Below are 14876 nucleotides of genomic sequence, written 5' to 3' on the forward strand. Positions count from 1 at the left end.
TCCTGTGATCTCAGCTACTAGAGAGGCTGAGGCAGGAGGATTCCAAGTTCAAGGCTAGCTTGGGCAACTTATCTCAAAATATAAAGTTTGATAAGAAGGCTGGGGACGTGGTTCAGTGGTGGGGCCCTTGTCCAGCCTGGCGAGACAGACCCTGGGTTCCATGCTCATACTGAACAAGCCAAAGCCAAAGCCACCCATCTAGGAGCCCTGGACACCAGCAGTCCAGCCAGTTGCTCTCCTTCCCTCTTTGATCTGTGGGACCTGGTATCGGTGCAATTTCATGATCTCATCCCTGTGGCAAACACAGCCTGCTTCCTTTGCCTCTCTGCTTGCATTTTTAAGAGCTGCAAGATCCTGGCATCTGGGCACAGCCAGTGGTGACTGCCCTGCTCCCAGTAGGTAGCTGGGGAAGTGGTATGCAGTGTTTGCCCTCAGTGGTGTGACTGCAGCTCCCTGTGGATCAGCGAGTGCCCTTTCTGATTGGGAGTGCCCAGAATGATGAGATCCCAGAAGGAATGTAAGCTCTCTGCTGAGTGAACTCATTGTCAGGAAAACCAAGCAGTTACTGGGACTTCCCCTGAGGCCCTTGAGTGACCATGACCTCGCTGTCCAGCTGGCCTAGCTCACAGAAAAAAATGCCTTTCTTTTAGACCTCATGACTTCCTGTGCTTGGCAAGGAGGTGGACCACAGGGGGAGGGGTCTGGTATATGTGTGACCATCATCCCAGGACTGCTAAACTGTAGTTCTTCCCTAAACCCAGGCCTGAGGTAGGAGGACCCTGGAGCATCAGAGAATGAGCTCCCAGTTCTGATAGCGCTGCCCCAGCTAAGCTGTGGTGCCCAGGGAGCCTCAAGGTACCTCTGAATCTGTCCATAGGACTGCAGGAGGAGCATGACTGGAGCGGTCTCCATCTCCTAGGTGGGATAGACCACAGAGGTGAAGCCTCTTGCCTGAGGTCACATGACTTGAACGAATGGACCCAGAATCCCGAGGCCACAGTGAAGGCTTATGCATGCCTGGGCAGGACCCTTGTGCACCCACTGCCTTCCAGACACTAGAGCAAATATTCTTACTCTCCTTCAGACTGTCCCCTCACTGTTTAAGGGAAAGAGGAAGGAACCAGGCAAATAGAGGAAGCCTCAGCTGGAGCCCTGGAGCCTCCAGCTTCCTCCCTGTGTGCCTAGTCCCCTGGGGTTCATCCTCTCTCCTTCCCCCCGCCCCGGGGGCAGGGGCTGAGTCCCCATCTTCAGCAATTTCCCTACGGGCCTACAGTGCTGACCCCTAAGTAGGCTGGCACAGGCAGGCACTGGCCACCCACACTGGGTCCTGGGTGTCGCATAGAGCTTTGCTGGCAGACAGGCTATAGTGAAAGGCCCTCATCCCACCTCTGACTCGGGAAGCTCCTCTGGGCTTCTTTATCTGTAAACAAGTTATTGCTAAATACCTGGCCGCCTCAGAACTGCAGAAGGGACTTAATGAATTTGAGGATCATGGCCATGAACATTGTGAGCCTGAACAAATATTAGTTGTGTGTCCTGTGTCGGAAGGGCCCCTAGGCGGGGGTCATGGACCCAGCTCTGTCCCAACTGAGGCTTCCATTTGCTCAGGGCCTCAGTTTCTTCACCGGGAATTAAGTAGACTGATCCACCACTGTTGGGCTGGTGTGCAGGGCTGGTGTGCAGATGGACCCACCTGGAGCCCACCAGGAGTGTGGCAGCTAGCGAGTGAGCACAGTCCTGCTCACCCGCCTGAAGAACTGGACACTTGCCTACCTGAGCCTCTTATCTCTCCTTTATTCTAGTGCTTCTCGACCTTTCTAATACCGTGACCCTTTAACTCAGTTCCCCATGTGGTGGTGAATCCTCCCCCCCCCCCCCGCAATCGTAAAGTTATTCCATGGCTACTTCATAGCTGTCATTTTGTTACTGCTATGAATCGTATTGTAAATCTCTGATATGGCGGTCACAACCCACAGGTTGAGAATCACTGCTTTCTTCCCTGCCAGCCCTTTCTGGGAGCCACCTCAGTTCTGCCGCCAGTCACCCAGTCACGCTGTGTGTTGTGGCCTTAGGCTTGAGATGGACTTCTCTGAGTAGCAGCCTTGTGTAAGAGCTATCTATTCACAACGCCTGGTTCCTGGGAACGAGAAGGGATGAAGCTGGGTGGATAGAGGATCTTCTGGGTGGCTCTGGGATAGGCCAGGTGGAGAGAAATAGTGATTGTCTTCAGGAGTATTGACAGCAGGTCCAAGCCCCTCACCCACACCAGGCCCTTCCCCCAGCTCACACCTGTTGCCCTTGGCGACCTAGGAAGCCCCATGGTGGCTGCAGCTGTGTCAGGGAAACTGAGTCCCAGAAGTCACTCTGCCCAGCCCCTTGTGTTCCAAGTGGCTCACACTCCTGGTTAATGGATCCTCGAACTGACCAGGTGTCAGGCTCCTGCCACCCCAGCTCTGACCGAGGCCAGTGATGTCTGAAGACCCTGCAGAGGATCCCAGAGTGGGAGAGATGCTCTGAGGGAAAGGACAGCGATGAGGCGTCCTCAGAGACTCCACCTTTGTGCAAACGTCTCCTTTACTGATTGTATGTGAGCTCGTTCCTGTGGCTCTGGGGGTGGAAGCCAGGCCCCCAGTGTGCTGGGCAAGCGTTGTAGTGTTGAGCTACAGCCCCAACATTCCCTGTTGGCACTGACATATGTGATCCACAGGGCTGGGATGCACTCAGTGGTTGACGTATGCTTAGCATCTGCAAAGCCATGGATTTGATCCACAGCCTTGAAAAAAACATGAAGTCAGCGTAAAAATCATGAGTGACACTTTACCCTACTGGTGGGTGGGGTTGGCGTGAGCTTGCACACGTGTGTACAGGTGCGGAGGCCGGAGGCTAGCTAGTATCAGACATCTTTCTCCATTGCTCTCCACCTTGTTCTTTGAGGCAGAATCTCTCACTGAGCCTGGAGCTCGGCATTTCATCAAGCCCGACCCACCAGCAAGTGCCCCCCAGGATCCACCTGTCTTTGCCACCACGGCGCTGGGATTGCAGGTACGTGACACCAAGGAGAGTTTTTACGTGGATGTCATGGAATTGATCTTATGTCCTCTGGCGTGAACAGCGAGCCATCTCCCCGAGCCTTTTCCACTCGGTGTCTATGACCTCTTTAGGCTGCCATTGTCTTACGCACATTTTATAGCCAGAACTGCAGTGCAGAAGACAAGATGCCCGAGCAAGGTGACTCTCAGCCTCCCTGCTCCTAAGCTTTTGTGTAAGCCGGCCTCTCAGGATGTACCTGGCCTGAAGGCTCATTTCTTAGGAGTCTGAAGTTCGAGTTTCCCAGGAGCAAGTGTGGATCTGCTGGCAAGCCTGCTTGCTTTCCTAAAGGACCATTAGGGACCCAAATACTCCCAGGAGCTCTAAGGAGCAGCCCACTCCTGTCAGCCTGCTGACTACGCAGGTCCCCTCTGAATCCTCAGATAGTGCCCTTTGGTCTGCTTTCTCTGGCATCCGTATCTATCTTCATCTCGCTGGTTCTGCTGCTGATAACTGCTGGACAGGTAAACAAGGAAGGAGGAGAAAGTCCACAGAGTGTCCATCAGCCAACTCCAGTAAGGGGCCAGGGCCATGGGCGGGGCCAGCCTGGAGAAAGGCCAGTCGGTCCCGCTTTCCTGGCTTTCCGGGGCCCTAGCCCCTGGCCACCTCCAGTCTACCCCTTGGCAACCGAGGCTCCAAACTAGGAGTCCCTGACCCTGGGTACCTGCTCTCTCTTCCTCGGTTTCCGTATCCAAAAGCATGGGCAAGTTGCAGCCAAGCCAAGCCCTGTGGGGTATGAGACAGGCGGGAGGTGGAGGGGGAAGAAGTGGGGAGGTGATAGGGGAGGGTATGCAGCCAGACCCAGTGGCACACCTGTGCCCTGCAACTGTGTCCTCAGTATCTCTCACTGAGTTCAGAACCCCACTCCGGGTCCTGGTGTGTGGAAAGTACCCTTTGAGTCTGTAGAGGTGTGGAGAGAGGGTTCCCTCACCCCAGGTCATGAAACACACTTGCACTGAGCTGAGGCCTGTAGCAGGGACTCTCTGAATCTCCATTACCTGGTCTAGTGGGCCACGGCAACAGAGCCAAGCCCCTGAGGGGAGTGTCTCAACAGAAGAGTTCAGCTCAGGGTAGCTCCCACCCAGGTTGGGGAAAGTTGCCAGACCTAGTACAAATGGGAAATGTACACTGTGTTCCCTTGTTAAAAAATGACCAAGCATTTTAAGGAAGACACCAGAGCATTAAACCAAGATTAAGATCACAGGGCCCTAAGCAAAAATCACAGCCCAGGATCCCCCCCGGAGAGGAGACCAGATGGGAAGAGGAAGGAGCCTCCAAGAACTGATACCTGGGCTGTAAGCTATTGGTCCCTAGCCTCTCTCCTAAATCCAGGTCAGCAGCTAACCTTGCTCACCCCACCACTGTCTCCTACCTATAAACTCAGGATGACTTCCATCTTCACCCACCCCCTGCAAGAGGTGCCCTCAGCCAGGCTGTGGTTTGATCCTGTGTACTCCTTGGGGAACAACAGACTCTCCCATTGAGACTGCTAGTGTAAACAAGAACTCCGAGATGTGTGTGTGTGTGTGTGTGTGTGTGTGTGTGTGTGTGTAGCAGTACTTGGGATTGAATCCAGGACTTTGAACATGCTAAGCAAGTGTTCTGTTACTGAGCAATCTCCCTGAGCCCAGATTTGAACATGTGTAGTGAGGGCATGCAAGGTTTTGTGGAGGGACCTTTTTTTTTAATGGTACTAGGGCTTGAACCTAGGGCCTCGTGCAATGCTAGGCACAGGTTCTACTGAACTGGTCCCCCAGGCCTATACGCGGCATTTTGAATAATAATTTTTTAGTGCAGGAAAAACAGAATATCAAATTTTTAAATAAAAACATGTGCTAGCAGCCAAGATTCTCCCACTGGAGGCTGTCCCGCAGGTGGGCCTGAGGACCCTGTCTCCACAACTGAAGGTTTCTTTATCTGGTGTTTGTATTGCTTGATTATTATTATTATTATTATTATTTTTTTAGAAAATTGCATCAAAGTACCACTTCTTGATTAGCGAGTGTTTGGAGTCTCTCTTAAAGTCGGTTCTTAGAGCAAGAGCCTGACACCCACCTGAGTCCTGGTCCTGGTGGCAGAGAGGACCATGAGGAAGACAGCCGATAATGACAGGAACAGGTAAGGCCACCAAGGTCTGTGCAGTGAGCTAAACCCCGCCCACCTTCCTTCTGTGGAGCAAATCCTGAACACCTGTGTAGAGAGTGCTACTCCGGACCCGGTATGCAGCAAGCAGTGCCACCCGAGGACCCAGAGAGCTCAAGAGCAGTTCTGCAGATGGTGTGACCCTCTACAGAAAGGGATGTCTATGGGGACCAGGGAAATGGTGGCATGACCCCTGACCCCCCCACACACACCAGCCCAGGAAGGAATCAGACTGAACCCCAGTTTTCAGATGGGGAAACAGGTTTGTTGAGAGCGTCCAACCAGGAAGTTGCAAAGTGGGGACTGCAGGGGTCAGACTGATGCCTGAGGGCTTTTTTCTGCACACACACACACACACACACACACACACAAGCTGGGGTGGAAGCCAGGTGGAAGAGCTTCCTTCTGTACTTCAGGGGCCAACAGGCCAGTCGTTTCAACCGCACGTGGCAAAGTTGTCCTTCCCAAAGGGAAGAGACCAAGTGATCTCCCTCAAGGATCACTAGTTCCTCCTTTAGGCGGAGCCCAGGAACGGGGGTGGGGAGAGGGGTGGGGAGAGGGGCGGGGGCTGACCACCAGGGCCCCTTTAAGGCTGGCCAGGGGCAAGTTCATTCACCCAGGGGCCCCTGCTGACTCATGCTTATGAAAGTGATTTCCCTGGCCCCGCCTCTGCCTCCGCCTCCTCCCAGCCCCGCAGTGAAATACCCCTGCTAGCCTTGGGCCTCTCGCAGCCTCTGGGATCCCCAGGGCTAATGGGCATCCTGCTCCTGCAGCTGGGCACCGTGACCAAGTTCCTCTGAGTGTCCTGCCAACCCAGGCTCACCAGGTCCCTCCAGCTACTGCCCATCAGGTGAGTGAGTGGCCTGGGCAAGGCTGTGAGTGGGAAATGGTAGCCGTGGGGCAGAGGTAGCCAGACTGGAGCTGGGCAGTAAGTAGTCTGGTCCCTGAGCAGGACTCTGGGAGTCCTTCCTGCTCCTCCCAGCCATGGCCATGGCCAGGCACCTCGGCCCCTCTCCCCAACAGCCCCTAGTCCAACAGCCTCATCCAGCCCACGGAATAGCTGTTCTGGCAGGAAGAAGAGTGATTAGCCTTGCTCCTTGCCCACCGTGTCTACAGCCTAATGAGGTGCTGTGTCCTGTGTACCAGGCACAGATGGGCACCGCCAAGGGTTCCTGGGCACTCGGCTTATGGAAGGTGCCAGGAGAAAGTAGTGGGCTGTAGAAGTGGGGCATCGGGAATCTTGGGCTCAGGTGGGGCGGGCACTTGGAATAAGTGTTCCTGGTGACTAAGGCCAGGTAATCCTTGGCTGACTGCACACTTCCTCACGCCCCAGGGCTTTTGTCACTGGCAGCTGTCACTGTTACTTGTAGTTTGTTTGGGAATGGAGGGGAAGGGGACCAAACTAGGCTGCGAGACCCAGACAAGATGCCTCCCTCCACCCCACCTCAGTTTCTTTCTCTCTGTAGGATAAGAAACCCCAGCTCTTGGGTGTCTTAAAGGCCGGTGGCACATGACCCCAACCCTCCCCAGTGTGACAATTTCATAACCTCAGAAATATCTGCGGTGTGACAACCAGGACAGTTACCACCACTTCTGGGAAATTCTACTTTTCCTTTTTATGTGCATGAATGCATGAACTCATATCTGTGGAGGTCAGAGGTTGATGCCCTGCTATTTCCTCAATCACTGTCCACCTTTTTTTCCTTTTATTTTTTATTTATTATTTATTTATCTTGTTTTGTTTCCAAGACAGGGTTTCTCTGTGTAGCCCTGGCTGTCCTGGAACTTGCAGTGTAGACCAGGCTGGCCCTGGTTAGAACTTAGATGGGAGACCACCTTATTTTTTATTCTTTTTTTTAAAAAAAAAAAAAAAAACGAGAGAGAGAAAGCATGTATAGAGGTCAGACAACAACCCTCAGAGGTCAGGAGTCAGTTTTCTCTTTCCATCTTTATGTGGGTCCTAGGAATCAAATCAGGTCACCACCCTGATGCAGCGAGTTACCTGTTGAGCCATTTCCCTGGCTCTCCTGGACTGAACCTGGAGCCTATTGATTCACCCGGCTGGCCAGTGTTCTCCCTCCAGATCTGGGATTATAGATACCTGCTTTTTACAGGAGTACGAGGAATCAGAACTCAGGTCTTCCTGGTGTGGGGCAAGCGTTGTACCTGCCGAGCCATCTCCCTGGCCCCTCAAACCGGCAATTTATAGGGTTAACTTTTCTGCCAGCATTGCCCAGCCAGAGGGGCTCAGAAAGACTCCATCACATTAAAAGCGGGTTATTCTAAACTGGGAGGGCTCGCTCCTGTAGTCTGAGCACGTAGGGGTGCAGGCAGGAGGATCAAGGGTTCAAGGCCATCAAAACCAGGCGGCTTTTTCCAGCTGTACAAACTAAAGTCTGTGGGTGGAGCTGAAGCAGGGAGAAGCTGTGTTGCTTTACAGATCTGTAGCCGGTGTTTGTGGGTGGTTGTGAGGGTGAGCAGCCTGGAAGATGTGCCCTCCGGGGTCCAGGCCTGCTGGTGACCTCATGTGTATGGCATCCCGTTGCTCCAGGTGAAGCATCTGCCAGCTGTGCTGGAAAGGGGCCTGGTCTTGGGGTGCAAAGTCCTCCAGTGTATTAGCCCGTCCTACTTCCTGTGGAGCAACTTGGGCATCCCTTGGATCTGGCCTATGTGGAAAGGGCCTCCTGCGGGCACCTATGAGGAGCTGTATGCCGGGGTATTGCAACGAAGGAAAGAGTGGGCACCTTGGGTCTCTGGGGATAGTTGGCATGCTCTTTTCAGGGGTGTTGGGATGTCTGATAGGGTTCTGCCCACAGGGACCCAAATTTAGTTCTGTTATCTGCCTGCTCTGAAACTTTGGAAGCATGGCTTGCCCCCTGGAGCCTCAGTCTCCGCATCTGAGAAGTGGGTTGTCATGAGGACTAGAGGAGACGATTCATAGGAAACGCCCGGCCAGGATGTTACCCTCTGTTGTTGCTGCTGCTTCTGTGGAGACTGAAGACAGGAGGGGGAACCCCAGGCCCTTTGATGTTCTCTGAGTGCACTGGGGAGGGGACTGCCCTCCAGGAGCTGCAGCCTGAGTCCCCAAGGCTCTGAGCACCTTGTAGTCGGTGAGAAACTGACCCTATGGCAGGCCACTGGGGCCAGAATCTGCAGCAGAGCAAAGGGGACAGCCACACACTGCAGGAACCTCCGGCCCCCTCTACCTGCAGGAGAACAGACAGGGTTCTAGAGTGGGGTGGCCCCTCTCAAGTCCAGTCCAGCTGACAGGAGGGGGACAGGCTCCTGGCAGCAAGCTCTCTAGGCTCAGCCTCTCTATCCATAAATTAGGAGCGACAGAAAGAGCACCTTTAACACCCAGATAAATATAAGCATAAACTCGTGTGTGTTGAGGGTTTGGACCTCAGGTGCCAACAGCTCTGCAGAAGTCTGGCAAGCTGGGCGGTGGTGGCGCACGCCTTTAATCCCAGCACTCGGGAGGCAGAGGCAGGTGGATCTCTGTGAGTTCGAGGTCAGCCTGGTCTACAGAGCTAGTGCCAGGACAGGCCCCAAAGTTACAGAGAAACCCTGTCTCAAAAAAAAAAAAAAGTCTGGCGTCAGCTGCTGCGGTTATGCCATAGGTCATGTTACGCCAGTATTCTCTTAGGCCCTGTATGGGGAAGGCCTTGTGGTCTCCAGTATCAGGAGGAAGTCACCTGCACTCTCTCAGGGAGGAGGAGGGCATAGCGGGTGCTAGGGACATAGGGCCCATCTTTACAGGTCAGGGAAGCTGTCCCAAGCCTGAGCACAGCTGAGGCCAGAAAGGTTTGCACAGTGAGGTGCAGGGTCAAGCCCCACTAGTGGGCTGCTCCTCACAGTCACCCGCAGAGGAGCACTGAATGCCAACACTAGGTACAGTGAGGTCAGTTCTCCCGTCTGACTGGTTGGACCTGCCTGGTGGGAGATGCTGGTCTTTGTGTCCTGGCACACAAGTCACAGGGCCTCAGCTGTGTTCGTAAAGGTACGTCGTTAGCTGGCCACTTTTCCAAACTAGAGAGTCCATATACAACCCCCAGATTTCTACCTCCTCCGGAAGAGTTCCGGGGATGTGACCTCAGACCAGTGAATCCTCGGCTCTTAGGGACCGGCATGATGGCCCAGAGTCTTAATCATCAGTTAGCCTCGTTTAATCAGTTAGCCAGCAGCTTCTGCCCAAGGTCAGAGTGGGAGGAACAGGTCACTGCAAGAGCGCATCACCCCTGCTCCTCCATCGCGGTCCAACATTGTTTGTGGTCCCCCGGTTAAGCACACAGGGCTGCCTGGCTCCTGCTCCCAGCCTGGGAACGCTGCTCCGGTGCTTTGAGCAATTAGGAATTGTGGCCAGCAGAGGGCGCATGAACTCCAGAACCCCAGGCTTGCTGGCATTTTCCCAAATTCAGTTGTCAAGAGTCTCCCCAAGTCCAAAGTCCAGTCCCACCCTGAGCAGGAAGTCAGGCAGGGCCTTCCCAGCAGTAAATCCACCCAAGCAGGTGTTCCAGAATATTTTGCTTGCACAGCCTCTTGAGGCTCAGGTCTAGAGCCAGTGTCAGCAGTAAGGAAGCTACTGTTGTAGGCCTGTGGGGCAGTGGCATTGCAGCTACCAAAGAAGTCATCTTGTCTTGTCCTCCTCCCCACTTACTGGGCAAGGGTTCCCTCCCTGAGATGAAGTGGGGAGATGGATGGCATAAGGCTCAGTAGAGATCGTGGCCCCTGGTCCCCATGTGGCTGGACGTTGGATGCAGAGAGGAAGGAGGATGAGGATGCCGGAGGAGAGGAAGAAGAGATGAGGCACATTGTGGCTTCCGCCTGGGGCCCTGCACTCCGCGCTGAGCTGAGTGAGCTCAGAATGGAGATGAGAATGGGCTGTGTGTCCCCCAGCCTGACCACATAGGCTTCTCTCTGCTCTGCTCCCTAGGTCAGCTGCCAGCCTCAAGCTGAACTCCAACCCCAGCTATGAGCTCCTGGAGGCGTGACTCCCTCAGGGCCAGCAGCTCGGAGCCCCTGCCAGTGGTCATCATTGGTAAGTGTCACACTAATGCTCTGGGGACCCCTGGGGGTCTGAGGCCAGCAAGGCCGAGGCTGGCCTCTAGATGACTGTCTTCAGATGAAGCTGGTGTGTTTACTGTGGGCCAGCACTGTGTGTGTAAAACATTGTACCATTACCCCGGGTCCACAACTGTGCTGGATGCCCACGTGGGGAACACAAAGATGGGGCCCATGGTTCCTGTTCTCAGTACTGCAAAACTGAGAAGGAGAATCCTAGCATCAGGTGGATCCACACGAACAGACATTTTCAAAGTGAAAAATGGACAGACGGCACTAAGAGCAGGGGAGGGATAAGACTGGCGGAGGAAGCTCTGGGCCAGTTAGGAGGACTCAGAATAGCTATCATCCCACACACAGGGCCTGAAGCAGTCCATTCCACTGATGGACTGTCACCTACCTCCAAGTCTCAGCCCTCCTGGCTTAGACTAACACCCCTGCCTCTGAGACATGCCCCCATCCTCCTTTAACTTTTACTTTGGGGCTCACTGTGTTGCCCAGGCTGGCCTTGAGCTTCAGATCCTCTTGCCCCAGCCTCCCAAGTTTCAGGCTTGCGCAGTTATAGGGTCTGTCTGTCTGAGTGTGAAACCCTTATTAGCCTTGTGTGAACAGAGGCCACTTAACTTCTATACCCGTTTCCTGATAACACTGCGGAAGAGCACTTAGAAACCTTCCATACAGGAAGCCTTCAGCCACTGTTCAGAGTTTACTTCTTAATCAACATTACACATGGCATCTGACACAGAGTAAGGGCTTGGTGAATGTTTCATGGAGTGAAGGAGTAGCCAGCCAGGCTGAGTCCCCTCTGACCCCCGTTCCCCCATCTCTGCAGGCAATGGTCCCTCGGGTATCTGCTTGTCCTACCTGCTCTCTGGCCACATCCCCTACGTGAAGCCATGTGCCATCCACCCGAATCCCCTGCTGCAGAGAAAGCTGACTGAGGCTCCAGGGGTCTCCATCCTGGACCAGGTGAGTCTGACATGAGAGCATGGGAGGGGCATTCTAAGGAAAAGCCAGGGTTCCCAGGAAGGCTAAGCACAGAACAGAGGAGCCCACCACATCAACCATAAAACAGGAAAAGAGCAGCTAGGCTCTCACCCGAGACCACTGATGCCATGTTAGCTGTCTGCCTATGCATCAGACCCATGGTCCTCAATAAGGAATTCCCTCTAAGAACACTCACTGGGGCCCTTGGGCTTTCAGAGGGACCATAATGACAATCCCCCAAAATACTTAGTATAGCGGTCTCTGTAACCAGTTTCAGCCTCAGAGTGGGACTCTGCTATCCTCTGGGGGTCCCACTGACCTGTGTCCCATCTTCAGGATCTGGATTACCTTTCTGAAGGCCTTGAAGGCCGAAGCCAGAGCCCTGTGGCCCTGCTCTTTGATGCCCTCCTGCGCCCCGACACAGACATTGGAGGCAGCATGGACTCTGTGCTCTCCTGGAAGCAGCAGAAGGAACGTGCTATTCCCCACCTCGTCCTGGGGCGGAACCTCCCTGGGGGCGCCTGGCATGTGAGTGTCATCTTGGAACCACCCGTTCTCCCTTATACCTCCTTTTCTTCCCCGTCACCTCTCCTGCCACCTGTCCCAACCCTGGGGAGGGGCGCTGTCTGTCCAGGCTGAGCCTGAGAACTCCTCTCTCTGCAGTGCATTGAAGGTTCCATGGTGACCTTGAGCCAGGGCCAGTGGATGAGTCTCCCAGACCTACAGGTCAAGGACTGGATGCGGAAGAAATGCAGGTAAGGGGTCCCCCAGAGGATGGGCGGGCAGAGGAGACTCCCGTACAAACAGATACAAGTGGTCTCTCTAATTCTGGCTCTGGTGGATTCTGTCCCTGCAGATGAGGAGGGATGTCAGGTTTGCATAGGGACAGGAACATATGCTTCACCTGCCTTGTGCACACCACCTCTCAGAAGTCTCTGATGGTGAAGCGACAGAGCTTGTAGCTCCCCTTTTCATGGCTCTGTAATATTCCTAAAGGGGCGTGTCCCTGGTTCAGCAAATACCGTACCCCGTGATCCACTGCCGGCCACCTGCCTCCCGTGTGCCATCGAGAGAAGCACTCCTGCGGGGTAGCCCGTTAGGATAGTTCTCGGTTTTCACAAAATGAAAGCAAACACAGGAGGGAGAATGACAGACAAATTCTATAGCTCCTGGGTACCCTGGGGGCATCCTGGCCTCTGAATCACCCTTAGGACACCACATGTCCCTGCATTGGGTAACTGAAGCCATGTGGAAGCATACAACAGGGAGGTCTGTGGTTATGCCAAGCCACCCTCCCACCAGTGTCACAGACCCTGCAGACACCGTCCCTGGAAAGGGAAGACAGAATAAAAATGGCAGCAGAAATAAAGCAGCCCCCCCATACCCCCAGGCCTTCCTTTCCTGGGTGGCCCAGAACCTGCTAAGGGCTTCAGTGGGCTATTTTAAAGTTCACACTTCAGAATGGGATTCACGGGGTTGAGGGTTAGGGATTTAGCTCAGTGGTAGAGCACTTGCCTAGCAAGCCCAAGGCCCCCGGGTTCAGTCCTCAGTTGGGACTCAAGGCCGGGTTCAGAAGTCACTCTGCCCTCCTCTCACCCCCTCTTCCCCTCCTCCCAGTACAGCCCTGCTCTTGACTCTAGCTGCATAGACCCTTGACCTCATTCCGAACTCTATGTTATCTAAAATGTTAGATCTTACTACATTTTGAGTTTTTGAAGCAAGGTCTTGCCATGCAAGGCTGGCCTTAAACTGGTGATCCTCCTGCCTCAGCCTCCAGAGTGCTGGTAGTCACCAGCATTTGGGCTGTTATTACCTACTGGGGTAATGGCTTCACTGCTGGCCAGCCTGGACATATCAGTCCCATGTTCAAGTTCCAGTTTTCACCCAACCTTGTAGAATCCCCCACGGTCTGACACACTCACCACCCTGCCTCCCAAGTAGGGAAACTGAGAGACAGGGAGAGGCAGAGAAGCCTGACTGATCTGGGAGTGCCTGCCTCCATGCCCGTCTCTGACACCAGCTCCCACATCTGCTTCCTCCTCAGGGGTCTCCGCAACAGCAGAGCCACAGCCGGCGACATCGCCCACTACTACAGGGACTATGTCACCAAGAAGGGTCTAAGTCACAACTTTGTGTCTGGCGCCGTCGTCACGGCTGTGGAGCAAGCAAAGTCTGACCATGGCAGCCCCGAGGCCCAAGCACCCAGCCCCCTCTTCCAAGTAAAAGGTTACGTGACTGCCAGAGACCACGGCCGCCAGCCCTTTTCACTGTGGGCCCGGAACGTGGTCCTGGCCACGGGCACCTTTGACAGCCCAGCCTGGCTAGGCATCCCAGGAGAGACCCTGCCCTTTGTCCACCATGAGCTGTCAGCCCTGGAGGCAGCCCTGCGGGCAGGCACTGTGAACCCAAACTCAGACCCGGTGCTGATCGTGGGCGCTGGGCTGTCTGCAGCCGACGCTGTCCTCTTCGCTCGCCACTACAACATCCAGGTGATCCATGCCTTCCGCCGGTCTGTCCATGACCCTGGCCTGGTCTTCAACCAGCTGCCCAAGATGCTGTACCCTGAGTACCACAAGGTACACCAGATGATGCGTGACCAATCCATCTTGTCACCCAGCCCCTACCAGGGCTACCGCAGCCTCCCTGAGCACCGACCGCTGCTCTTCAAGGAGGACCACCAGGCAGTGTTCCAGGACCCACAAGGGGGCCAGCAGCTCTTCGGAGTCTCCATGGTGCTGGTCCTCATTGGCTCCCACCCCAACCTCTCCTACCTCCCCAGGGCAGGTGCTGACTTGGCCATAGACCCAGATCAGCCACTGAGCCCCAAGAGAAACCCCATTGATGTGGATCCCTTCACCTATGAGAGCGCTAACCAGGAAGGCCTGTATGCCCTGGGGCCACTGGCTGGAGACAACTTCGTGAGGTTCGTTCAGGGTGGGGCCTTGGCTGCTGCCAGCTCGCTGCTGAGGAAGGAGACCAGGAAACCACCTTAACATCAGCCAGACGCCCTGACACCAGGCCCGGGAGAGGAGGGGCTCACCATAGCCCAGTGGGACATGAGCCCATCTAAAGATTTCCCATATGGGGACCAGTCTCCCTAGCAGGAGATGAAGACTTGAGCCCTGTGGATGGACTGTCTGACCCAGAGGCATGGGGATCACAGGTTACCCCATCCTCGGGCTAGTCAAGGCCCAAGGTGAGAGCAGTAGCTATAGGCAGAGAAGCCTGGGTCTGGACCCCCTTGAAGCAGACAGTGTGTGCTGAAATCACGGGGCCAGCTGAGTGGCCAACTAGCAGGACCAGGCCTAACCTTTCAGAATCAGGTTCATAATAAAACCCACAGTGAGTGCCTCCACTGTGCCTGAGAAGTCTATGCTTGGGGAGTGGCTAGGCAAATAGACCCCCCCGCACTGGGCCCTTGGGTAAGGCCTACAGCTCCAGGAAAACGGGATGGGGCCCCAGAGTGGAGCAGTCCTGGGCACGGTGCTAGAGACTCTGGGCAGGGAATGAGGCTTCCAGAAGCCTGACGCAGCCCTGTCCACCCGGGAATCCCCTGGTCTGTTCATCAGTCTCCCAGTCTCACCTCCCTGTTACCTGCC

The 14876-nt window shown here is 54.8% G+C and overlaps 1 protein-coding gene across 1 annotated transcript; it reads left to right on the forward strand.

The window, feature by feature from the left end:
- Positions 1-5878: 5878 nt before the first annotated feature.
- Positions 5879-14632, forward strand: Osgin1 (oxidative stress induced growth inhibitor 1). Its single transcript, XM_038312840.1, has 6 exons — positions 5879-6079; positions 10163-10267; positions 11123-11259; positions 11614-11805; positions 11941-12032; positions 13322-14632. Exons 2-6 carry the CDS (start codon positions 10201-10203, stop codon positions 14268-14270), a joined length of 1437 nt encoding a protein of 478 aa, XP_038168768.1. The 5' UTR covers positions 5879-6079; positions 10163-10200; the 3' UTR covers positions 14271-14632.
- Positions 14633-14876: the final 244 nt, after the last annotated feature.

The sequence above is a fragment of the Arvicola amphibius genome, chromosome 15 (genome assembly GCF_903992535.2).
Source record: "Arvicola amphibius chromosome 15, mArvAmp1.2, whole genome shotgun sequence".
NCBI classification, from domain to species: Eukaryota; Metazoa; Chordata; class Mammalia; order Rodentia; family Cricetidae; genus Arvicola; species Arvicola amphibius.